This window comes from Panicum virgatum, chromosome 6N, assembly GCF_016808335.1.
Source record: "Panicum virgatum strain AP13 chromosome 6N, P.virgatum_v5, whole genome shotgun sequence".
Lineage (NCBI taxonomy): Eukaryota > Viridiplantae > Streptophyta > Magnoliopsida > Poales > Poaceae > Panicum > Panicum virgatum.
In genome coordinates, this window is record NC_053150.1 from 27,064,268 (window position 1) to 27,090,548 (window position 26,281).

Consider the following 26,281-nt stretch of genomic DNA (forward strand, 5'->3'; position numbering starts at 1 on the left):
AAGTACAAGTGACTCATTGTGTTTTTTGAGCAAGTCATTGTACTTGCCAAGCAAATCGGAGTGGGCAAGCTCTAACTTTGCACGAGTGCTCTCAAGAATCTTGACTTTGCCCTTTTCCCTCTTGATGACGGATGTATACTCATTAATGAGGTTAGCAAACTCATTAGGGTCAAGCTCATCATCACTATCATCTTCACTCTCACATACCTTAGAGTTACCTTTGGCCATGAGGCACATTGGAGGTGGAGGTAGTGATGGTTCTTCATTTGTGAGGGCGATGGTGACTATGTCTTCTTCATCACTTGAATCTTCGCTTGATGAGACATCGGTCACCCACTCTTGTTTTTCCACCAAGAAACTTCTCTTGGTGTGCCCTTTCTTCTTTGGGAAGAGCTTGGTCTTCTTGTCATGGCTCTTTTTCTTCCCAAGTCTCTTGTTTTTGTTCTTCCTTTCTTCTTCTTCATCATCGCTTGAATCATGGCGATGCTTGCTCTTGTGATCCTTGTTTCTTTTGTCCGGCTTGGGGCAATTTGGACGGATGTGACCTTTTTCTCCACAATTGTAGCAAATTTTGTTCTTGACATCCATTGGCCGGAACATTCCCTTCTTAGAGTCAAAGTTGAACCCCTTCTTGTTGATCTTGTCATTCAAGCGGGTGAACTTTCTCATCATAAGAGCAAGCTCTCCATCATCTTCAACATCGGATGAGCTTTCATGATGATCATCTTCTTCATTGCTTGAGCTTGAATCTTGCTTGATCATCTTGAGCTTGCGGTGCTTGTTGGCCTTGGTTTTGAGAGCAATTGATTTGCTTGTTGTTGGCTCTTCGGTCATACCAAGGATACTCATTTCATGAGCGCGAATTTCGCCCACAAGCTCTCCCACTTCCATTGTATCAAGATTCTCCTTTTGAAGCATAGCATTGATAATGTTGTACTTGGGCTTCGGAAGAAGCATGAGAATCTTGCGGTTGATGGAGCCACTGTCAATTTTGGAAACTTCAAGAGCATTAATGTCCTTGACAATGACATTCAAGCGAGAGTACATATCATTGCAATTTTCATGAGCTAGCATTTTAAAGGAATCATACTTAGCTCTAAACAAGTGATATTTTTGTTCACGGACTTTTGTGGAGCCTTCATGAATTTCAATTAGCTCTTTCCATATATCACTTGCTAAGTCCATGCCATTAACTCTAGCAAAGACTTCCTCACTAATGGCTTCGAAAATTGCATTTCTAGCCTTTGCATTCCATTTTAATTGCTCGGCGGTGGGAGTTCCGGTGAATCCGGTCTTAGTGGCCAACCACACTTCGGGGGCAATCGCATCAAGGTATGCGGCCATGCGAACTTTCCAATAAGCAAAGTTCTTGCCCTCGAAGTGAGGCGGCGAACCACCCATCTTGGCCATAGCTCTAGGCGGTGAAGCCTAATGATCCAAATGAGCAACGAGGCTCTGATACCAATTGTAAGGATCGATGGACCAAGAGGGGGGGTGAATTGGGCCTTTTTCAAATTCTAAAACAAAGTAAGGCAACCTTAACCTATGCAAAGCTAGTAGGGCACCAATTCACCAACCGGATAACTAAGCTACCTACACAAGCTAAGAGAGATAAAAACAAAGTAAAGCGTAGCAAGGTAGAGCTAAGTTATGATCTCTAAGTCAAGCACATGAGTAAATTGCATGAAGGAAAATGCTTGAATAAAAAGGAATGGATAAGAGACAACCGGATTTTTTCCCGTGGTATCGATGTGTTGGCACACACCCCTAATCCACGTTGTGACACTCTCAAAGAGTCTTGTCACCTCCCAAGTCACCGAGACGAGGGCGCTCACTAAGAGTCTCCGTTCACCATCCCGGCGTGGTGGAGATCAAGCCACGTACAATCTTCTTCTCCGGGCTCCCACAATCCTTGGCAAGCTCCGCGAGAAACACCCCGATCACCAAGATCGCCTAGGTGATGCCAATCACCAAGAGTAACAAGCTAAGGCCTTCACTTGAGCAAGAACCGATCACCAAGAACGGATGCACACTAGCTTCTCTCTACTCAAGTCCTTAATCTTGCTTCTTGATTGATTGAATGCACAAGTATGTGAATGATGAAGCTCAAGGTGGCTCTTGACTATGGTATGAGTGTTTGGATGTTGCCTGGTGTCAAGAGTGGGCGAAATGACCCATTGGAGGGGTATATATAGGCAGCTCACACAAATAGAGCCGTTGGAGAAAAGCTGCCAGAAAACTGCGTAGCGCCGGTTAATCCGACGTACCCCCCATTGTCATCGTCGGTTTAACCGGTGAATGTAAACTGGCTCTTCTGAAAACTAGCCGTTACAACTGGGGCAGATTAACCGACGTAGCATCGGTTTAACCGGTGAGTGTAGTTGTCCACTGAACCACTGAAAAACCAAGTCTCTGGACAACTGCACCGACGTTAACTCAAACCTATCGTCGGTTTAACCGGTGAGTACAACTTTTGAATTCCTCTGAAAAAAACCATCTCACTGGTCAATTGCACCGACGTCTTGATTCAAACGGCGTCGGTTAATCCGGTGAATAGAACTTGAATTGCCCTGGAAAAACCAACTCTGGACTAATGCACCGACGTTAAATTCAAACACGTCGGTTTAACCGGTGTATTGAATTTGTCCAGACTCTGCTGACTTCGTTTAACCGACGTATAGAAAATTGAGAGCGTCGGTTAAACCGGTGTATAGACTTTTTCTGATTTTGTCTTTTCTGATTTGAGTCTTGAATGAAATCCAAATATTCTTGAGATATAGTTTGAGAACCACTTATTTGAACTTCTAGAAACCTGAGTGACCATAGTGTGCATCCATTTTCAAATGACCATGTCCATGCTCAAGTTACTAAGCCTTAACTCCTCTTAATAGTGCGATCACTACAAAAATATAAAACCTATACTAACCTAAGTATCCTTCTCAACCTTGTGACACTCAGGACTAGAAAGATCCTTAGCCTTGACATATATAAGTTGAAAACCGAGATCGCCTTTTAGAATAACCGAAATTGAGGGGCCTCTTTTGACATATGACCAAATGAGCGATAAAGATCTTTTAAGCTGCACAAACTCATTAGTCACAATAATGGTTGTCATTAATCACCGAAACATACCTTGAGGGCCTAGATGCTTACATCCGCGCCGCCTTGGATCGCGCTGCCCTTGAGCGCAAAGCCGCCGCCGATCCTGAGGACGAAGACGACGGCTCTGCATCTGAGGTCTCCGCCCACGACGACGGCGGCGGTGACCTGCACGGCGCCCTCCTTCTCCACGAGGCCGCCGCCCTGCTGAATCTGCACGCCCAGGCGGTGGCAGTGCAGAATATCAGGAGCCTGGTACCCGTCGTCCTCGACATCAACTCCTCCAGCTACTCCAGATGGCGTGAGCAATTCCTCACCCTAGGGAGGTACCAGCTGCAGGATCATGTCCTGCAGGACCAGCCTGCCCGTGTCTCCCCCGACTGGACTAGGATGGACTACGTCGTTCGATCGTGGCTCTACAACACCCTCTCCAACGACCTCGTCGACATCGTCCTCACTAGGAGCGCGAACGGCACCACCGCCCGCTCCACCTGGCTCGCCATCGAGGCCCAGTTCCTTGGCAACAAGGAAGCTCGCGCTCTTCATCTTGATTCTCGCTTTCGGACGTTTGTGCAGGGTGATCTCTCCATCACCGACTACTGCAAACGGTTCAAGCGCATGGCCGACGACCTCGCTGATCTGGGCGAGCCCGTTACTGACCGTACGCTCGTCCTCAACGTCCTTCGCCGACTACGTCGTCTACAAGATCGCTTTCACAGGGCGTGCCAAAATGTGTTGTCGGTCAAAACCCACCGGCGAGTAGCGACAGGCAACACGAAGAGCCGGGAGGCTGCCGGGGCGCTGGCTGCCACCGGTCCCTCGGTCAACGGCCCAGATACTGGCACACGCAGACGCTTCCAGAGATGCAGGGCGTGCCACCTGACCTATACCCGATCAGGAAGGTGCGAACGTGCTTTCGACGATTTGCCTGCATGCACAAACACGTGTAAACATTAGTCCGAGCCGTGGTCGACTCCTCGGGACGACTCTTGCATCGGCTTTAAAGAGCCGATCGAGTCTTGGTGTCAGATTAGATCTGCATATCCGGATATTAATAGATAAAGCAAATAACTGCAAAAACTGCTTCAATTAGATCTAGCTAATCCAATCCACGACGGTAAAAGCTTCACTGCTAGATCGGAACATCCTACACGTAGTTAGTCCTAACGAGCGTAGTAGATAACCAAACCTTAACCAGAATAGAGGCCTAAGAATAAGCGAAAGCCGATTTCCGGATCAATCCCTATTAAGATCAAGGCAAAACATCTAATACGTCGCCGGATCGTCCAACCCATTTGCAAGGCCTAACCTAGCAGATATTAAGCCGATTCTTAAGTATAAGAATAAACCATAACATATTAGATCTACTAGATAGAAAAGAAGTAGGGTGTTATCTCTACGCGACTAACTCTATGCAACGAGAATTAGGGTAAGATTAATACATGATCACGCAGAGATAACATGATATTCGTAGATGATAAACAACAAGAGCATGATAATTCTACTAAAGGTCATGCTACGAACATCAGGATAACTAGTACTACTCGCCATAAAAAACGCTTCAGTATGAGTAATACCAAGGTAAAAGTAAGAACAATGCTGCCCTGATCGCAAGAAGTGATCAGGGTAGCATGACGCTTACTTGGATGAAACCCTAGAATTAGGGGTGGCGGTGCGCCGAGAATTGTTGTTGCGAGACGTGGTGACGTTCTTCTTTTTCATTAAATAAATATGTACATATTTATAGTTTAGATGACTTGACCCGTAAGGCAAACTCTAACTAACAAAAGGAAACAAAATATAATATCTAAATAACTAACTAAATCTGGACTCCTGCCTTCCGTCAATCTAGATCTTCATGAAGCTTCCAGATATCAGCCGAAACAATCGTGGCAGATTTTATTGTTTCGGCAATCCCCGTCGACTCCGAACGTATCTTGACGTGATTCCAGCAACATCGGGAACCCCTGTTGTGGGGTCGGGCGAGGCAGACCTCCCACGCAGACGTCGGCTGGGATCGGCCGATGGCCGCATGTAGCACGTCGGAGGTGTCAACGAGTGCAGCCTCTTCTTGCAATCCAGCTTCGTGAATAGACTGGGCTTCAACATGGATTAGGCCTGTGACCCCATCTCAGCTTGACCCTTGAGTGCCCAATTATTATTGTATTTGGCCAAACTTATGATATAAGCCTGGCTAAGTAGACTCCTTTACCGTGGGCTTCTTCTGACATTTGGCCTACCAATCCTGGTCAAATTCTGGCGATAACACATGCCCCCCAAGTTTGGCCAAATATGACAGAATCTTCTAAGCGCCAGCCGTAAACCAAATAAGAACATCATCTTCTCAAATTGTCTTCTCATGCCACTGATGGTCTTGCCCCCCGAGCCGATAGATCGGCTATTAGCCAACTAACTTTGTGACCGATTGCTTGAACCGGCCTCACGCCTTCCTCGACCAATCTCAATGTTGTTGCAGACCGGTCCTAGTTTTCATATTCCATGGATGACACTGACTTATGTGATCATCCTCGTGCTTCATCAGCTCAGCATCAATACACATGGCCTCTCCTGCAAAACAATCACTTGCCGAACCGACGCTATAAAGATCATTGTGAATCGGCTAAAAGCTGATGAATCATATTCGGTTAGCCAAACAGTCCACATAAACCAAACTATCATTATTGATAAAAAATTCTTCCCCCCACAAAAATATGCTATGTCATGCAAAGAGTGAGTGTGAGCTTACAGGTATGTCTCAAAGCATTTACAAGTGCTAGCATATATATACAGTGAGGGTATAGCATAAAGACACCGCATAGAAAAGCTCAAAAGAATATATCTATATTATAACATGAGCAAGTAATTTTTTGGATTTTCAAAATAAAAAGCATCACCATTTAGCCCAACCAACTAGTACATTAAAGCATGACAAGCAAAAACCAGCAAGTACTTACACCAGTGAGCTCTTTCCGATACAAGGATGTTTTAATAAGCTTGATTACTCATGCCCTCAAGTCTTGCAGGTTAAAACATATTGCATTTGAAACTCAAATAAGCCTTTTGTTCTGTGCCAGGGGTTATTTGCTTATCAGGCCACTTCTTACCAAACAATGCTAAGCATAGGTCCGTTGAACCATCAGAAGCTTAAAGCAAGGTTTTGATCATTCACAGCCTAGTCCAAGTTCATGCTAAAGTACAATAGCAAGCAGTCTCGAACTAGATCAGTGAGACAAAACAAACCCACCTGGATCTTTTCATTATAGCACAGCATGGACATCATTCAGATTTTAATGTAATTTAGCGCAAGATTATCATATAAGCATTGAGACTCGAGCTGCATAAATGATTCCAAGAAAATGATATAACTACGAGGCATGTACAAGATAGTAAAAGCAAAGTCAGCATACACATACTAGTAGCCAAGTAAAGCGGTGATCATATTTCAGATTTTCAAAAGAATAAAAGCCATGCTCGGTATTAGATATTCAACATATTCAAATGAGCCTAACCACACATGGTCACCAGCATCCACACCTCAAAATATATACACGAAACACAACTAGAAGCTACTAAGCATACAAGGAAGCTAGTGCAAGTGATAAACGCATATACTGTATGATGATGCAATGGTGGGTTTGAATATTACCAATCAAATTGGCTGTTGACGAGCCGATGGTTAAAATCCCGCCTGGTCCGTACTTGCCATAATGCATTCTCATCACAACTATCGGCTGTTAGAAAGCCGAACATCTAAAGTCCAATCAGCACATCGCAATCATAGAGAGCTCTTCAAATGCTTTGTCGACGTGGATGAAATAACCGATGTTGATCGCATCGAAGGAGCACAGAAGCTGAATCAGCCGGCTGATGTGACGAACGCCCTGACCCTCTATCCGCGGGGGTCGGGCAAGACGGACCCCGTCCGCAGGGGTCGGGCGAGGCGGACCCGTCCGTAGGCGACGAATGCCCTGACCGTAAGAGCTGAATTCGCCGATGTTGATTTGCTGGATCGGCTGATGTAACAGACACTCCCACGCCCACGTGGGAGTAGAGTAGCCGATGGTGATGAACGCCCTGACCCCGTAGGAGCCGAATTCGCCGATGTCGATGGTGTCGCAGGAACGGGAATAGCCGATGACGATGACGATGCAAAAGTACTGTTGGCCGGATCGATCAGCTAATGTATCAGACACTCCCACGCCCACATGGGAGCAGAAGTAGCCGATGTCGATGGCCGGAACTGCAGAGTCGGGCGAGGGAGCAGAAGTAGCCGATGGCGAAGAAGCTGTAGGAGCACCGGCGGTAGTTCTTCAACCGGACAAAATTTTTTGTATGGGTCTCTATATTTCATCACCAAATCTCCGCTTATGCCCCCCGAGCCGGATCCTTCATGTATTGGAGGAGATCGGCTCTCCAATCGGCCGTGCCAAACTGCAATATTTCATCCTTGTCCAACTCAGCGCTGCAAATCACGTGAGACATAACATAATAAAAAGGGGCCGGTGGCCTGCATCGGCCGATATTACTTCACTATGAACCGGAGAATTCAGACGTTTTGCCGCCGATTGCTGGAATCTGCTGTGTTTGGGGTTGATCTGCCCATCGGCCCGGACTCGGATGTTAGCCATGCAGCTAATTTGTTCTGCTACTATTTCTTTTGACTTTCTTTTTCTAAAGGCGATGCTGGTGCACCGGCTTTTCTGGGCCCCGATGGCATCGCATTGGCTGGGGCCGATCGCTTAGATCGGCCACTACAGGGCATGATCCCGTAGAATTCATGAAGCCTACGGGACATCATGTCGTGCCGCATCTTTAGCTCCTGCAGCTGGATCAATCTACGGATTGCGCTTCCAGACCAAACTGCGCCTTGACCGTAGGCTTGGTATTTCTGAGATCTCGTTGAACCTTTCCAGCAGCCGAAGGTAGTCCTCTTCGGCTTGTTTGAGACTGCGCAGGCGTTGGACCCTGCGCTTCTGCGGCCATCGACAGTCCTCCTGGGCACCACCTTGGCAGGTGGCATTCGTCACGGCGCTGGCTGTCATCGGCATGTTGATCATGCGCCTGTTGCCGATGACGCTTTGGTGGTGGCACCCGCTTCGGTGGTGGCGACGGCGGCCGCTGATCCTGGCGAAGCAGAGGGCGTCGATGTGGCGAGGAAGGAGCACGTTGACATTGTGGCGAAGGTGTTTGCTGGCGAGGTGGTGAACAGGTGCGGTGCAGGCGCTCGAACACCGATGGCTTGTCATGCCGCCCTCTGGGAGCAGAGGCAATCGTCGGGGGTCGGGAGCCTGTCCATACCTTGGTTCCAGCAGAAATGGAAGAACGGGCACTCCCATTGCACCCTGATTCTTCCGTCATCATGAAGGGTGCGCCCCTCATCGTGGTGTCGCTCGCGGCGGGGGCGTTCTTCTGAAGGCACGGACAGATCCATTCCGCGAAGAGCCGATTCAGGATCGCCGACAAGTTTGATCACCCAGTGCGGGTCCATGCGTAGTTATTGAGGACTCGCTCTTCCAGGTCTGCCATGACCTGGTCATACCTCTACCTGTGCTCGCCTGTGAGGTCCTCCAGCGTTGGCGAACCCGATCTTCTCTTAGGGACGAAGGCTTCCTTGTCTTCCTTGTCGGCCTTGGAACCAGGCAGCTTCGGAGGCATGGTGTCGATCGTTAGTGCCGCCGTCGAGGTCTGGCTATCAGATCGGCGTGCCAGAATGTGTTTATTCTGTGAGGCTAGTGGATAAGAACAGCCTCAACCCGTTTTTTGTCGCTTCGATCCGATCACAGTCTTCCAGCGCAATCCCTGAGATCGGCTTTTGTCCTTCTGCGTCCCAGGCGTTCATGTCTGCGAGCCAAACCTCGCTAGTGTTATCTGCACGGACCACCTCCACTTCGTCGCTATCCCATTGAACCAAACACTGGTGCATTGTGGAATGAACACAACAATTGGCGTGAATCCAATCCCTCCCAAGCAGCATTGTGTACGTACTCTTACTGTTGACGATGAAGAACGAGGTTGGGACGGTCTTGCGGCCAACTGTCTACTCCACATTGAGGACGCCCTTTGCCTCTGACGGCTGCCCGTTGAAATCATTGAGCATTACGTTGGTCTTGATAAGGTCAGCAACAGAACGACCCAATCGGCGCAGCACTGAATACGACATCAAATTGACTGCGGCGCCGGTGTCGACCAACATCCTGTTCACAGGCATGCCGTCGATGAGACCCTTGAGATATAACCCCTTCAGATGCTTGTAGCTTTTCTCCTTGGGCTTCTCAAAGATGATCGGCTGTGGGCCAAGATCCAGCTGCGCGACGGCCAGCTCCTTCGGACAAGGCGCTCGAAATTCCGACGGGAGCACAAATACCATATTCACATCAGCCGATGGTTTCTCATCGGCTTTTAAATGCTTGGGACGCCACTCCCTCCTTGGAGGGTGCCTTGCCACTCTGCGGGCGCTTGACTTGCCCCGCGAGATTCGGGCGCGTCTTCCTCAATACGTCGAGGTACCTTGCTTCCGCCTCTTCGAGATTGCGTAAGCGCTGCACTCTGTGCTTCTGCGAGTGACTGAGTCCGTCAGGACACCATCGTGGACGATGATACTTATCCTCCCCTTTGAGCTCAAGATCATCCCTGGATGGCCGTTCAACATGGTCGTCGTGACACGCTTTGGGCCCCAAGCGCCGGAACACCGACGTCTCGCCTGATTGGCGTCCCTGAGGCCTGCACTCCAGGCAATCATCGATAGTAGGCAATCGGCTCATGCCGGAATTCCAACAGTACCTGAAAAACGGGCAATGCCAGTGGTCGTGTATAGCCTGGCGCCTCCCCAGCGTTCTCGTGCGGTGCTCGTACTCCTCTTCCGATTCATACCGGCGACGTAGTTTGTACTGATACTCGTATTTTTCAAGAAGCCGATTGGAAGCTGAGAGTTGATTGCGGATGTGACGCACTTGTTCTTCAGTAATATGTTGCTGCTCCAACTTGTCTTTATCCTGGGGCCGTTTGCCAGAATCGGCCTCTTTCTTCTGCTCGTCACGGCGGCGTATGGGTCCCACCATGTTAATCTGGAACGCAAAATTCTAGCCCTCAGGTCTAAGATCCGCCAGCCCCACCACGTTAGCATGTGGGAACGGTTGACTGTCAACCTTCATCGTGTGTTGGGCCAGAATTAATCGGCCTTGCTCAATAGCCGATTGGATCTGCCGACGCAGCTCCTTGCAGTCATTCGTGGCATGGGTGAACGAGTGGTGCCACTTGCAGTACGGCCTCCCCTGCAGCTCTTGCGTCGTTGGCAGCTTGTGATTCTCTTGGAGCTTCAACTGCTTTTCTTTGAGCAGTAAATCGAATATCTGCTCTGCCTTGGCCACGTCAAAGTCAAAGCCCTTCACAAACCCCTTCTGTTTGACCCACTTGCACGGGACGGGGTTTGCCCCCCCGAGTCTACTCTGCCACAGCCACTTCTTGTTCCCCGCTAAAATCATTAGAATCATCTGCTTGGGCCATATTCACATGGCGCTTGAATTTTTCCTGGTACAACTCAGGGTGATAGTGTTCATATGTCGTGAGCTTCTGCACCATGTGCGCCAGAGAGGTGAATTCCAACTGAAAAGCCAGATCCTTGATTGGCTTAGCGAGCCCCAGAACTGTCAAATCGACTGCCTCCTTTTCTGTGATGCGCGATGAGTAGCATTGATTCTTAACCTCTCTGAAGCGCTGTACGTACTCCGACACACATTCCCCTCGCTTCTGCTTGACTTGGGCGAGGTCGGCAATCCCGGCTTCAGCAGCCTCTGAGTGATACTGGGTGTGGAATTGATCTTCCAGCTGTCTCCAAGTGCGGATCGAATCTGGGGCCAATGACGTGTACCATCCAAAAGCTGAGCCCGTGAGAGACTGGCAGAAGAACCGGACCCTCAGAGGATCCGATACTGAAATCATCCCGAGCTGCGTTAGGTATCGGCTCACATGCTCGATGGAGCTGGCCCCTTCTGACCCGCTGAACTTGGTGAACTCCGGGAGCCGATACTTGGGTGGCAACGAGATCAAGTCGTAGTCTCTTGGGTATGGCTTGGAATAGCCGATCGCCTTTCTCTTGGGCAGAATGCCGAATTGGTCCCTTAGTATTGCGCTGATCTGCTCCACACTAAGAACTCTTGGGGCCAAGGGCTCAGCACTCGGTCCGGTAGCGTACTTCGCTAGCCATGCTTGTTTCTCCGCATCTGCCCCTGAAGCTCCTGTACTCACCAGCTGTCCCGCGCGTGTTGGGTTGATGTTGTCAGGTATGTACACGCACGTGTAGCCGTGCGGGATCTCCTTAGGCGGCTCGCTCAGGAACTGGCCCTCCCCGGGATCACCGCCGATCTCGTAGTCGACGTAGATCGGCGAAGTTTGCGGTCCTGGAGTTGTGTCAGAATGTCATTAGACGCCTATGTTTTAGATCCTAACCTAGCCGCCGCTGCTTCCGCTGCCGTCGCCCCCCCCGGGGCAGCGCCCTCCTAGGATGCACCGCAGATCCCTCTGATCCGCGCCGCCGTCGTCGTCCACAAGCAGCAGGAGGGCTGTTCTCTACCGTCGCCGTGGCCGCGTCGCTCATCGGCATCTCCATGGCCCCGCCTTGGGCCGCCGCCGCCTCTGCGTCGTCGTCCCCGGCCCCGCTCACGGCTTCCCCGCCCCTTCCGCGCCTTAGGCCAGCCCACCTCCCAGCGCCGCCGCCGCCGCACGACAGCGCGCGGTTGCCGAGGGGGAGGAGCCCCTCCCAGTGCCGCCGCACGGCCTGCGCACCGCGCGCGTGCGCGACAGGTGGGGAGGAGCCAAGACCGCGCCGTTGGGCGGACGGGCCGCAACATCGCCGGTCGACGTCGCTGTCGGGCCGCCGCGTCGTGGGCTCCGCCTAACCGCCCTTCCCTCGCCGGCTACCTCCCCTGCGCCATCGGCCGCCACCCTTCCTCCCCCAGCGCCGCCTCTGCTTCTCGAGAAGACGCGGCTACGGGGGCGGATCTTGGCCTGACGATCGGAGGAGAGCCGCTCGGGTTTTCCAATCTCCTCTGTTTTCTCTGTCCCGTGTTGACCACACGGGGAAGAGACAAGGAGGAGAGAGGAATTCGCTACGGCACCCGAGATTGTACCCGGAGGTCACCCTGCTGCTGCTGTGTGTTTTTCTTAGGTTTTTCCCGATTCGTTATCGGGTTTGCGTCGCCCTGCCGTTCGTCTTCGATCCATTGTCGACCCTCCCGAAGGACGAGGTTGTTGTTGCGCCCTCCAGGGTGCAGCAACGACGTTCGTGATCAAGCCACCCTACCGGTGTCGTCGCCTTTTCAGGCGGTGGCGCCACTCGCCGCCGGTCTTCGTCAAGCAGGCGCTCGATCCACCTCCGCGCCTCCAGCCATTCTCGCGCGGACATCGCCGCCGATGTTCCTGAAGGAAGACGTCGTCGCCACCCCTGATCTGAGCGCGACACTTGCTGCAACCTGCGCCGTCGCCACCCCTGTTCTGAGCGTGACCTAAGTCGCAAACCGTGCCGTCTACCTTCGTCATCCGCCGCACCGTCCTGCTGCTGTCTTCGGCTAGAAGCTGCTGAGTTTGCGTACTCGAGCACCTCGACGACGCTTCGACCCGCGCCCCCTCCACGGCTTCGACCACGTCCACCTCGACTTCGGCTACTACGGAACTAAAGGGCTATCATCTGCATGAGTCTCCAATCAAAGCTTTCGCACCGACGTTCCGACTGCAGGGGTGATATGTCTCCAGTCTGACCGTTCGTGTTGCTACCGCTACGACTGCGGGGGGATGTTAGAGTATACTAGGCAACTCCAGATATGGTAGTTTAGGATTGATGTAATCCCGTGATAGCCTTCCTTATCTCTAGGGGAGATGCCTTGCCCTCCAAGCCTTGTATGTGGTCGATGTATTGCAATGAGCCCCTTGGACAGTATATATAGGAGTACAAGGCGGGGCCATGGCGATGCCGACGAACGACGCGGCCACGGCGACGGTAGAGGACAGCCCTCCTGCTGCTTGTGGACGACGACGGCGGCGCGGATCAGAGGGATCCGCGCCGCATCCTAGGAGGGCGCTACCCCCGGCGGAGATCGGTCTCCCCAGGGGCGGCGCGACAGCAGTGGAAGCGGCGGCGGCTAGGTTAGGATCTAAAACCTAGGCGATCCGCGCCGCATCCTAGGAGGGCGCTACCCCCGGCGGAGATCGGTCTCCCCAGGGGCGGCGCGACAGCAGTGGAAGCGGCGGCGGCGGCTAGGTTAGGATCTAAAACCTAGGCGTCTGATGCCATGTTGGAAAGTAGGAACATGAAGGACGCTGACAGCTCCTGTAGCAACACGCTCCCGAACAAAGTGGAGATCAATCTCGACGTGCTTGGTGCGTTGATGCTGAACGGGGTTGGCGGACATGTAGACAATGCTGATATTATCACAGTAAACCAAGGCAGCCTTGCTGAGAGGGACATGCAACTCAACTAGAAGTTGGCGCAACCAGGACACCTCGGCTACGGCATTGGCGACAACTCGATACTCTGCCTCAGCGCTTGAACGAGAAACAGCAGTCTGACGTTTGGAGGACCAGGAGATGAGATTGTCACCAAGGAAGACAGCATAACCTGAGGTGGATTTGCGAGAGTCGGGACAGCCAGCCCAATCAGCATCTGAGTAGACCACAAGATCAGTCTGACGAGACGGTCGCAACAAAAGACCCAGGTGTAAGGTGCCTCGGATGTACTGTAAGATCCGTTTGAGAGCAGCAAGATGAGGCTCCCGAGGATCAGACTGCGGGGGGGTGTTAGACAATGTATATGTGTATTGCGTGTGTTGGGCCCTGGCGTGTAGCGCCTGGGCCTTGGCCGGCCACTCTGGCAAGGCCTGGATTGATTAGGTCGGCAGGGTCCTACCTCTAGGGTTTAGGTCTCCGGCCTATATATTTGTAACCCTTGTTTTACCCTAATCAATCAATCATTATACGCAATCTCTATTGCTTTCACTTAGTGTTATGGTTTAGTTAGTTTTTGTATCCAACTTGATAAGGCTACATATTCCAAGCTTTTAACATGTTACACATCTGGCAGTATGCCAAACACAGAAGATAATTGTCCAAAAGTATCTATATCATAAATATTTGTACTGCACTGCTGTGATGATGGTTATTGACGTATTGGGATGGCATCCCAGGCACTGCTTTGGCTCATAGGGAAGTCCGAAGACAGATTCCACCTCCTTTTATTTGAGAACTTTATATGTATGCATAAGAATCTAGTCCCTGTATAACGGGACACACTACATAGTAAAGATAAATTTGTTACCTTTTTCTGTATTCTTTCCCAGTCATGACCTTTACTTACTAATTTTGTTTTCTTATTTTTCTCCAACATAGGAGTGGTCGCCTCCTCCTTCAATCATCGGAAAACATCTTGCTACCTTCTGTGCTGTTAGAATCTGAAGAAGCCCTAAACAAAGGGAGTCTAACAGCAAATGAGGTTTTTGTGAACTTAAGGATCAAGAGCATCCTCCACTTATTTGCTGCAACTGGAAGGTTTCTGGGTCTTAAGGTTGTCATTGTAATATACTGCCTGTATTTTTTGTTTCCCTTATATATTTATATTCTAAACATGTTTTCTTGTGTTTATTTATTACTCCCTAAGCTTATTCATACAATGATGTTGTAGCGAATTATGTGGATGATGGTTTTTGTTATCCTCTTCTGAATCATCTCGAGACTGAAATGGAAATTTTATCTTTCCTAGTAAACTGCCTGCTAAAGCTAAGCTGTACTTGTTTTGGAATGTGAAGTGCTTATTTTGCAATCTGATGAGACCAATTATATCATTTTTTTTTGGAATGTTGTAGCCTATGATATTTGGAATGGAAATATTTCAAGTTTCTTATGGTGTACTGATTCAATAGCATGTACTCGATGAAAGTAAAATAGTATTTGATAACAATCTAGCACTGATATGTCCTATTACATTGACAGGTAATCATCATAGGTGAACCTATTGTGAACCAATGTGATATCAGTGGGCATGTTTGTATATGGGCACACTCATAAAGGATAAAACTACCTGAAACAATAATTAAGGAAAAAACCCTGTCAGAACCATTCGGTGTAAAACTTTGATGCTTTACTGGTGAATATCTCATGCATGTACTGAGTAATTTCGGTACCACCATTTTTCTTATCTTATCTGCTTGAAAACAATTATTGTTCTCATCACTATATTTATCCGGTAAATGCCTCCAATAATTTGAACCTTGCAAACTTTTATGTGCTGTATGATGCCATTTAATTGTTTCTTCAATGAACAACTAACCACCTTGTTAGAACATTTCAGTTGTTTGATATCTCAATATAAATCTGTATGCTAAATTCTTAGTTTCTTGCTATTTCAGGTTTTCTCTCAGTCCCAGGTTCCTCTGAAGATTCCAAAGTCAGTGTTATATGGTTCAGATTTTATGGTATTGGGATTTCCTCAGTGCGCAAATTCTTATTATTTCTTGATACAACTCGATAATGACCTTAGGCCTGTTTTTCATTTGCTTGAGACACGGACTGATGAAAGTAACAGCTCTAATGCTGATGCCAACCAGGTAATAAGGTTTAATAAGATTGACATTAACCATATGCAAATAGGCGAAGATGAATATAGTATGAACTTATTTGATACTGGGAAGGCACTACAAGTCATTGATGGTGGATCACTTAGGCCAAGTGGAAATGAGAAGCTTCTACCCTTAACGCCTTCATTATCGTCTTCTTTTTCTTCTCTTGTTGATGAAGTATTTGAAAACAATACAAGTTCTTCTACCATAGAAAATCAACATTTGCCACCTTCTAGTTTGCCCTCTACTCACTTGAGTTCTTTTCAAGTTGGTCCTGAGGGACTCAGTGGCACAGCTTGCCTGCCTGAGCTCGGAAACTCTATCCATCCAGACATTATTGATACTTCTGAAGTTGCACCTGATGTAAGCTTGAACAGTGATCTGTTGAGTAGCAGTTCAGGCCCTGCCAGAATTTCATCCATGCCATCGAACTGTAAGTCTGGCCATGGCCTTAGCTCATTGAGATCTTTAAGAGGTCATGATATTTCCCATGGAAGTAAATCTCTTCAACTTGTTTCTTCAGATAGCCAAGGAGGTACTTTTTTCACTTTCCTCTTAAGTAACTTGAGATTTTTATACTTTGATATCCAAATAACTGTCTTTATATACTGAATTTTAACAAGCTATCGCTCTTTTTTGTGACACTCTTTGACACTTCACAGTTTTGGGAAATATCTCCACTACAAAACTTGGAAGGCCTTCTAGAAAACGATCTCTTTCGGAGATTGTATTGAATATCCCATCATTACAACAATCTAGAATCAGCGGTGGACCAAGAAAACGAAGAAAGCCGTCAGAGATTATGAAGGATGGTGTTCTTTCTAAGGAATATTCTTCTGGAAAATCCCTGACATATGGAAATATATTTACAGAAGAAAATCATTATGTTACATCAGCTAATTATGCTTCTGTACTTTGTCATGCCATAAAGCACTGTTCACTTTGTATTAAGTATGCTCAACTAACTACCCAGATGGATTCTCTTGGCATCCCATATGCAGAAGAAACAGATCTGGGGACACCATCTTCTAATCTTTGGTTGCGGTTACCCTTTCTTAAAGAGGATTCATGGAAACATGTATGCTTACGCCTAGGTAAAACTGGACGTATGTCTTGGGATGTTAGGATCACTGATCCATATTATGGTTCACTCTGGAAACTCTATGGAGGCAGCACTACTACTGAATGGGGTATTGGTGTTCGTATAGCGAACGCTTCCGAAATAGATTCACATATTACTTTTGATGATGATGGGGTTGTTTTGACTTATCACACTGTTGAGGCAGCTAGTGTACACAGGCTTGTCTCAGATTTACAGCGGCTTTCAAATGCCCGTGCATTTTCTTGTGGAATGCGGAGATTGATTGGTGTAAAAGTTGATGACAAGCGAGATGAAAAAGTGACATCTGCGGAGACGAACTTACAGCCCACAAGAAAAGGTAGCAAACACAGTCTATCTGAACAGATTAGAAAAAATTTCAGGATTGAAGCTGTTGGTTTGATGAGCTTGTGGTTCAGTTATGTTTCTGCGCCCATGGTTCATTTTATTGTTGAATGGGAGGCTGGTAATGATGGTTGCAAAATTCATGTTTCTCCAGATCAACTTTGGCCACACACGAAGGTTTGTCTATGCTTAATGTTATAATCTCATGTTTTGGTTTTCTTATACATGTTTAATGCTACAGGATATGCATACTGTATGTAATTATGCATTGCTTGATAGTTTGGTTTAGTTATTTAGTGTGCTTCTTTTCAAAGCGGCACTGCTAGATACTGCAGCAGAGCAGCAGTACTGTCCAGTTCATTGATATATATGCATTCCATGTGTAGATATAAGTTTTTCCCAAGTTTAAATACATCTTAGGGGTCAAGTCAAGTTCTCCCAAATGCTCTAAATTTAATTCCATGGTAACTCCAATGCAACTTTTTGCACCATCTGTTCATGTTTGCCCCTAGTTAAATGTGAACTAATCATTGCAGTAAACTTGCCACCTCTATTAGCTCTAGCAATGATTCATAGGCGCTAGGGTCATTGCATCCCTCACCTTATTTATTGTGCCAATTACATATGGATTTATTTGAGGGATTGGAGGGAGTATCCATTAAGTAAGAAACAGCTAAGTATCTCCAAATTTTCTCATCCCTGTATATATGCCTTTTCCTGCTTTAAGACCCAAGTCTCTTTCAAGCCATGCTTGCTGTCTGGCCTTCCTCTGTTTGATAGTCACCCTTATGTAAAGTCTAAGTAACTTGTTCACTCAAGGATGAGTAAAGAATGTCAGACCTTCACTTATTACGGAGGAATCCGTCGACATCAGGAAGAGGAGGGGGGGGGGGGGGGCAACGGCTAGGGCGCGAAGAGGAGGTGGTGGCCTAGGGTGTCGCGGGGATGGACGCGCCGCGAGGGAGTCGCAGTGCGGAAGGAAGGCCCGGATCAGATTGATCCTAGACGATTGATACTATGTAGAGAAGCATATTGGGTAAAGCACCACACACCCTATATGGGGGGGGGGTGACCTCATATATATATATATATATATATATAACCAATGTGGCTTGGAGTACCAGCATTACAATCATGTATGTATGGAAACTATACACGCTAGGCTATACATATCTAATAATTACAAGTTCCAATTATATTTGGACATTTCATGTTTATCAATATAGCACAACCTCTTGTGCTGCTGCCTAGGAATTGATCTTCCATCAGATCTTGTTGTTTCTATAACTGAGTTTACATGATGCAGTTTTTGGAGGATTTTGTGAATGTGGGTGAGGTAGCGTCATTCTTGGACAGCATCAGGCTTACAGCTGGACCTTTGCTTGCCCTTAGTATTGCAATTCGCCCTGCAAAAATGCCTATGACAACTACTGGTTACAGTTCTGTACCAAAGCAAAACAACTTTCAGGCACAGGGTCAACCGACAAATTACTCATCATCAACTACTACTACTATGCAAAATATGTGTGTCCCACTGAGCCCTTCAGGAGCCCATCCTAACAATCACAATCTTCAGAGTTCTGTGCTTTCTGCTACAGGGCGTGGTGGGCCTGGATTAGTTCCTAGTCCATCATTGCCTTCCGATGTTACTGTTGTGCTCCGTAGTCCATATTGGATACGCATTATATATCGCAAGATTTTCTCTGTTGACATACGCTGCTTTAGTGGGGATCAGGTGTGGCTACAGCCAGCAACCCCTCCAAAGGGTGGACCTTCAGTTGGTGGATCTTTACCTTGCCCACAATTTCGACCTTTCATAATGGAGCATGTTGCTCAGGGTCTAAATGCTTTTGAACCTAGTTATATGAGTGCTAGGCATAGTGGAGCACAATTGAAGGACAATGCCAATACAGCTTCTGGAAGTCAGCAATCAGCTACTGCTCTGAACCGCTTTCATGGTGCTCATGGTGTAGCTATTTCTAGGCCAACTCCAAATGTTGGGAACCAGGTGGCACCTAGTTTCACTAGGGCAGGCAGTGCGATGGTGGCTTCTTCAAAATTTGCTTCAGGAATCGTGGGACACCCTGCACACCTTTCTCCTGGAACAAACCTTCCTGTTCATATGAAGGGTGAGTTGAGCTCAGCTTTTACTGGTCTTGGGGATGATGGTGGCTATGGTGGTGCCTGGGTACCTCTTGCTGCTCTTAAGAAGGTGTTACGAGTCATCCTTAAATACCTTGGAGTTCTATGGTTATTCTCACAGTTTCCTGAACTTCTAAAAGAGATACTAGGGTCAGTTTTGAATGAGAATGAAGGAGCACTTTTAAATTTGGATCAGGAGCAGCCAGCACTGCGTTTTTTTGTGGGGTAAGAAGCAATTTATTTATACCATTTGGTAGTTTCACCTTCTGAGTCGTACTACAGGCAGACAAATTATTTCCTTTTGAATATGCTAATATAAATGCCATGGGGTTTTTTACATGTTTACACGTGCACCCAATAAAGGAACAACACAGCATATTTGAACTCTCTTGGGTTGAATGTTCTATACATTTAGCCTTTTCATATTGTTTTCTTCTTTGGGTTTGTGTGATATTGCCATGTCGTAGACGAGCATGCTTGACAGTATCTAAGTATGCAGGTCTTACACTTTAAGGCATGCCATGTTTGTGTTCTCCAGTAGTTCTGCTGTTACCTCCATTCTTTTTTTACTTGTTTAAGACATTGGTATATGTTGTGACATTATTTCATATAATTGTTTCTTAGTGAGAATTGTTAAGAGCATAATAATTTGAAATAGTTTTCCATGGCTAATCTGCTGATACCATTTTTTGTTTGTCAAGTCCCAACTGTTTCATGTTTATTAGTGGTCAAAGTTTTTGAGGTTTGGCTACATATTCTTAAACAATATCTGTTTGAGCCTGGAGGGAATATTTACTGAATATATATGCTTGGCATTATTGTTTTTTCAGTTTTTCTTGTTTCCCATGACCATTGTAGATTGAAATAAATTTCAACAACAACAACAACATAGCCTTTTTTCCCCAAGCAAGTTGGGGTAGTCTAGGGATGAAAACCCAAAAGAAACAAAGATCACGGTTCAGGCACGTTGATAGCTAGTCTCTAAGCGCTCCTATCCAAAACTATCTCTTTAGAGATATTCCACTCCTTAAAGTCTCTCTTAACCGACTCATTCCAAGTTAGTTTAGGTCTACCTCTACCCCTCTTTATATTATCGACCCGCTCTAGAACTCCACTACGCACCGACGCCTCAGGATGCCTCTGTTGGACATGTCCAAACTATCTCAACCGATGTTAAGTAAGTTTCTACTCAATTGGTGTCACCCCGACCCTATCCTGAATAGTTTCGTTCCGGACTCTATCCCTCCGTGTGTGCCCGCAAAACCACCGCTACATCTACATTTCTGTTACACTCGGTTGCTGGACATGTTGCCTTTCTGTAGGCTAACATTCAGCACTGTATAACATCGCCGCACGAATCGCTGTCCTATAGAACTTGCCTTTTAGATTTTGTGGCACCCTCCTATCACAAAGGACACCAGAAGCTTGATGCCATTTCAACCAGCCAGTTGAAATTCTATAGTTAACATCTTCATCAATGTTGCCATCCTTTTATAGCACCGATCCTAAATACCGAAAAGTATCCATTTGGGCTACCACTTGCCCATCTAGACTAACGTCTCCCCCCTCGTGCCTAGTCGAGCTGAAATCGCATATCATGTACTCGGTCTTGGTCCTACTAAGTCTGAACCCTTTTGACTCTAACGTGCGTCTCCGCAGCTCTAACTTCCTATTTATTAGAATGTAGATTAATGCCATTACTCTTGGCTTAGTCTTGGTCCTGGTCTTATGCTGACCATTGGACCTAGCCATGATTAGCGCTCCCCCCGGCCATGATTAGCGCTCCCAGGGTTGGGGCAGCGCCATCCAAGGCCATCACGCCAGGCAATTACCACATGATTCTCTCCATGATACGTTCTATGAATCTGGACACAATCATGTGGTGCCATGCCTATATATGTAGTGTATCCCTCTTCCATGGAATACAATCATCATATTGCGTGATATTCATCTCTATCATGGTATCAAGAGTCTGTCATGATCCGTGACCTCTCGCTTCCGCTCACCCTTACCTGCAATGGCGCCGCCGCCTCCAACCCCACCGGCCACTGCTGCTAGGTCCCCCCCTCCCCGAGCCTAACCCATTTGCTCGGGATATGGAACTCGAACGCCATCGCCACCAAGGAGAGGAGGACGCCGCCGTTGCCGAGAAGGAGAAGGCCGCCAAGGCAAAACAGGTGGAGGCGGCTGCTGGCCAGCAGCGCCAGACCCTCCGCGACGCCGCTATTGTCGCCGCCCGCGCACGTGTACAGGATTCACTCGCGCTCCTGGACGACCTCGACGGAGCTGGTTCCGACCCCGAGCTCCTTGAGGCGGCCACCATCGCCAACCTGCATGTGTAGGCGGCCTTGTTCAACACATCCGGGCGCTCATACCGGTTGTCCTGGACCCCCTCTCTACCCACTTCAACCACTGGAGGGATCTCGTGCTTCTTGCTTTGGAGTGCTACTCCCTAACCGACCACGTCCTCTCAGACGAGGTCTCTGCCGTCCCTGCGTGGCGCCGCATGGACGCCATCATCCGCTCTTGGCTCTTCGGCACCCTGACCGCCGAACTTCAGGAGACCGTGCGCGTTCGCGACGACACGGCCCGCATCACCTGGCTGTGCCTCGACCAGCATTTCCGCGGCAACCACGAAACTCGGGCGCTCCACCTCGACGCCGATTTCCGCATCTTCGAGCAAGGCGATCTCTCCATCACGGACTATTGCCGCAAGATGAAGAGCATGGCTGACGATATGAGCGACCTTGGCGAGGTTGTTCATGATTGCACCCTCATCCTCAACATGCTGCGGGGCCTCGACGAAAAGTACAGCTACATTGTCCCTCCTCAAGTGTCCCAGGTCCATCCTATTGGGCCTTATCTCACAGGTCTGGCGTCACCTTCGCTAGGGTCCTCGTGTGGCTTTGGTCTTGCTGGCTCAACGTCGTTAGGGTCCTCTTGTGGGCCTTGGACCATACCTATTGCTCCCAGCATCTTCACTAGTGCCTCGTGTGGTTCCGGCCCTGACATCCGTTGAGCCCGCGACTTCCACAACTTGGGCACCCATGACGCCCACACCCGCGACCTTGACATCCGCAGCTCTGACGTCCGCAGCTCTGTCCTCCCCCACGCCACGTGCGGCCACGACACACGCTGACCGTGCACGTGCCACACATGGCCCCAGCGCCCTCGCCCGCACCTGCGCCGACCCCGGCGCCCGCGCCCATGCCACGTGCGGCTCCGCCGAAGCCGCCCGTCACGTGAGTCTACCAGCGCTGCGCCCATGTCTCTGACTTGGGCCGACCACCATCCGCGCCACGTGTGTCCATGCCACGCGTGGCTATGGCGACCGCGCACGCGCCACACGTGGCCTCGGCGCCCTCGCCCGCACTCGCGCTCGCGCCTATGCCACGCGCGGCTCCGCCGAAGCCGCCCGTCATGTGGGTCTACCAACGCCGCGCCCATGTCTTCGACCTGGGCCGACCTCCACCCGTGCCTGTAGTTCTTCCTCCACGTGCGGAGGGCATCCCACCAGTGGTCAACCAATACGCCATGACCACGCGTGGAAAGCTCGGCTACCGACAGCCGTACATTGGCCTTCACGGTGTTCCCCTATCTCCAGTTCCGAAGACTTTCTGCAGTGCTTTGGCTGATCCTCACTAGCGTGCTGCCATGGAAGAAGAGCATTTTGCTCTCTTCTCCAACAACACCTGGGATCTGGTACCTCGCCCTCCCGGTGCCAATGTGGTCACCGGCAAGTGGATCTTTCGACACAAGTGGCAAGGATGGAATCGGTGCGGGTTCTCCTTGCTCTGGCAGCGCAGGAGGGGTGGAAGGTGCATCACATGGACGTGAAGTCCGCCTTCCTCAACGGCGACCTCAAGGAGGTGTACGTGCGCCAGCCGCCTGGCTTCGCCGTCGCCGGAGAAGAAGGGAAGGTGTACCGCCTCAAGAAGGCGCTGTACGGGCTTCGGCAAGCACCGCGCGCCTGGAACGCGAAGCTGGACATCACGCTGAAGAAGATGGGGTTCCAGCAGAGCGCACACGAGGCGGCGGTGTATAGGTGCGGCAGCGGGGAGGATCTGCTGTTGGTCGGCGTCTACGTCGACGACCTCATCATCACCGGCGCAGATGGAAGGGAGGTGGAGGAATTCAAGGCCACCATGAAGGATCGTTTCGAGATGAGCGATCTCGCCCTCCTCTGCTTCTACCTCGGCGCCGAGGTCCGCCAGGATGCCAAGGGCATCACGCTGTGCCAATCCAACTGCGCACAGCGCATCCTCGAATTGGGGAACATGCAGGGCTGCAATCCCGCAGCCACCCTGATGGAGGAGAAGCTGAAGCTCAGCAGGGAGAGTACCGCGGAGGAGGTGGACGCGACTCTGTACCGGCGACTCATGGGGAGCTTGCGGTACCTGGTGCACACTCGGCCGGACCTGGCGTTCGCCGTCGGGTACCTGAGCCGATTCATGCAGCGGCCCACGGTGGAGCATCAGCAGGCCGCCAAGCGCGTGCTCCGCTACGTGGCCGGGACGCTGGACTACGGGCTGCACTACGGGAAGGCTCCGAACACATTGCGCTTCATCGGCTACAGCGACAGCGACTTGGCCGGCGACGTCGACACCAGCAAGAGCACCAGCGGCACCATGTTCTTCCTCGGGAGCTGCTTGGTCTGCTGGCAATCCGTCAAGCAGAAGGTGGTGGCCTTGTCAAGCTGTGAAGCAGAGTACATTGCGCCACCACTGCATCAACGCAAGCACTCTGGCTGGCAAGGCTGCTCGGGGAGCTCCTGGGCAGAGAAGTGGAAGTTGTGGAGCTGAGGGTGGATAGCAAGTCTGCACTCGCCCTGGCTAAGAACCCTGTCTTCCATGACAGGAGCAAGCACATCAGGACCAAGTTCTACTTCATCAGGGACTGTCTGGAGGAAGGGAGCATCAAGACCAACCACATTCCCATTGCCGACCAGCTGGCTGACATTCTCACCAAGTCTCTGGGCAAGGCCAAGTTCCAGGAGATGAGGGAGAGAATTGGGCTGAAGAAGGTAGTTTAGTGCTAGGCTTAAGGGGAGATTGATAGGATTAAGCTAGCACTTGTATCTTATTTTCCTGCATTTTTATTTTTTGCAGTGTGTGTTGCCTTGGCCCTCAAGTTGATCATGAGGTGCCTTTGGCTAAAGTGTTAAAGTTGTTGGGAGTAGGTGAAGGCTCTGCCTATATAGCAGCAGCCCTCTCCCTTGTAAGAAACTGAATTGTCTCTTTGATTCAATCAAGCGGCCCGTTGGTCAAGCTGACCTCCGGGCTTTCCACCAAAAGATCCATGTTTGGGCCAACAATTAACCATACTATCGCTCTGTCATCTAGGCATCCCCACACCTTCAATGGGGATACCATGAGAGCCCATCGCTTTACGTCCCTCTATCCTCTTCAAAGCCTCTCCGATCTCTGCCTCCTGAATTCTCCTCACAAAGCGTCTGTTGGTATCGTCAAAAGAGTTATCTAACTCAAGGGTAGGGCCCTCACTCTCCCCATTAAACAACTTATCGAAGTACTCTCTCCATCTGTCCCTGATCTCCTCATCCTTCATTAGAAGTCAATCTGTCCCATCCTTGATGCATTTGATTTGGTTGATGTCTCTTCTTCCGCTCGCGGACTCCCCTTCTTTCGTGCCTAGCCGCTGATACAGGTCATCATATGACTTATTCTTTGCTACACTCATAACTCGCTTTGCAACCCTCTTCGCTAATTTATAGCCCTCGATCACTCTTGTCAAGGTGGAGGCACTTGAAACACTCCTTCTCTTTAATCTTCCACCACTATGTGTCTTTTCCCTCCTGTTTGCCTCTCCTACTCACGCCAAACACCTCTAAGACCACCTTCCGAACACGTGTTGTCATCTTTAGCCACATATCATCTGTATCTTCTTCCCAAGGCTCATCTAACATCCTCTCCTTAAACATTTGTGCCGCTTCCCCTCTAAACTTTCACCACTTTGTTCTCGCAATCTTGGCATGTTTGTCCCGGTGGACATGTACGCGAAGATGAAAGTCTACGACCACTAGCTTGTGTTGAGGGACAACACACTCCCCAAGTATCACCTTACAATCTAAGCAAATCACGTCTATCCTCCCTCCTAGCAAGGATAAAGTCGAGCTGGCTCAAGTGTTGTCCACTATGAAACGTCGTAAGATGGGATTCGCTCTTCTTAAAAAAAGGTATTCGTTATCAACAAGTCGTAGGCCAACGTGAAGTTTAAAACATCATCCTCCTCTTGACTCCTGCTACCATACCCAAAACCCCTGTGCACTCGCTCGAATCCTACATTAGTCACACCCACATGGCCGTTGAGATCTCCTCCTATGAAGAGTTTCTTGCTGGTAGGCACGGTACTAACCATGCTATCTAGATCTTTCTAGAACTGCCTCTTGGTGTTCTCACTAAGGCCTACCCGAGGGACATAGGCACTGATCACATTCAAAGCCGAATCTCCAACTACCATCCGGACTAGGATAATCCGGTCGCCTTGCCTTCTAACCTCTACGACTCCATCCTTAAGATTCCTATCAATCCAGATACCTACACCATTCCTACCCAGTGTTGCCCCCCGTGTACCAAAGCTTGAAGCTAGTAAACTCAATCTCTCCTTCTGGCCCTTCCATTTAGTCTCCTGAACGCACGGAATATTTACAAGCCTTCTAATTGCTGCATCGACTAGCTCTCGCAACTTACCCATTAGGGACCCTACGTTCCAGCTACCTATATGAATCGTAGTTGGCTCGGCTAACTTCCTTACCCTTCGCACACGTCGAGAGAAGTGCAAAGACCCTTGTTCATTTTTCACTACACCCGGGCGTAGATGTAGCGCGCCACTCGGGCTGCGACGACCCGACCCTTGCTCACTTTTCATCGTACCTAGATCACGATACGATGCGCCATTGAGCGTAGATTGAAATAAATTTAATTTTCACAAATCTGAAAGCAGTTCTAGCTTCCTAGTTGAACTGCCAGCAAGATCT

At 49.2% G+C, this 26,281-nt stretch overlaps 1 protein-coding gene across 4 annotated transcripts in view; it reads left to right on the forward strand.

The window, feature by feature from the left end:
• The window catches only part of LOC120678899 (mediator of RNA polymerase II transcription subunit 14-like), a 45,630-nt gene that overhangs the window by 18,049 nt on the left and 1,300 nt on the right, over positions 1-26,281 (forward strand). For 2 of the 4 annotated variants that reach the window (XM_039960339.1, XM_039960340.1), the window contains exons 5-8: positions 14,476-14,659; positions 15,492-16,236; positions 16,364-17,322; positions 18,452-19,512. In XM_039960339.1, the coding sequence (XP_039816273.1) occupies positions 14,476-14,659; positions 15,492-16,236; positions 16,364-17,322; positions 18,452-19,512 (2,949 nt within the window). The remainder of the gene's footprint in view (positions 1-14,475; positions 14,660-15,491; positions 16,237-16,363; positions 17,323-18,451; positions 19,513-26,281) is intronic. The other 2 variants (XM_039960341.1, XM_039960343.1) reach the window with 1 other exon arrangement.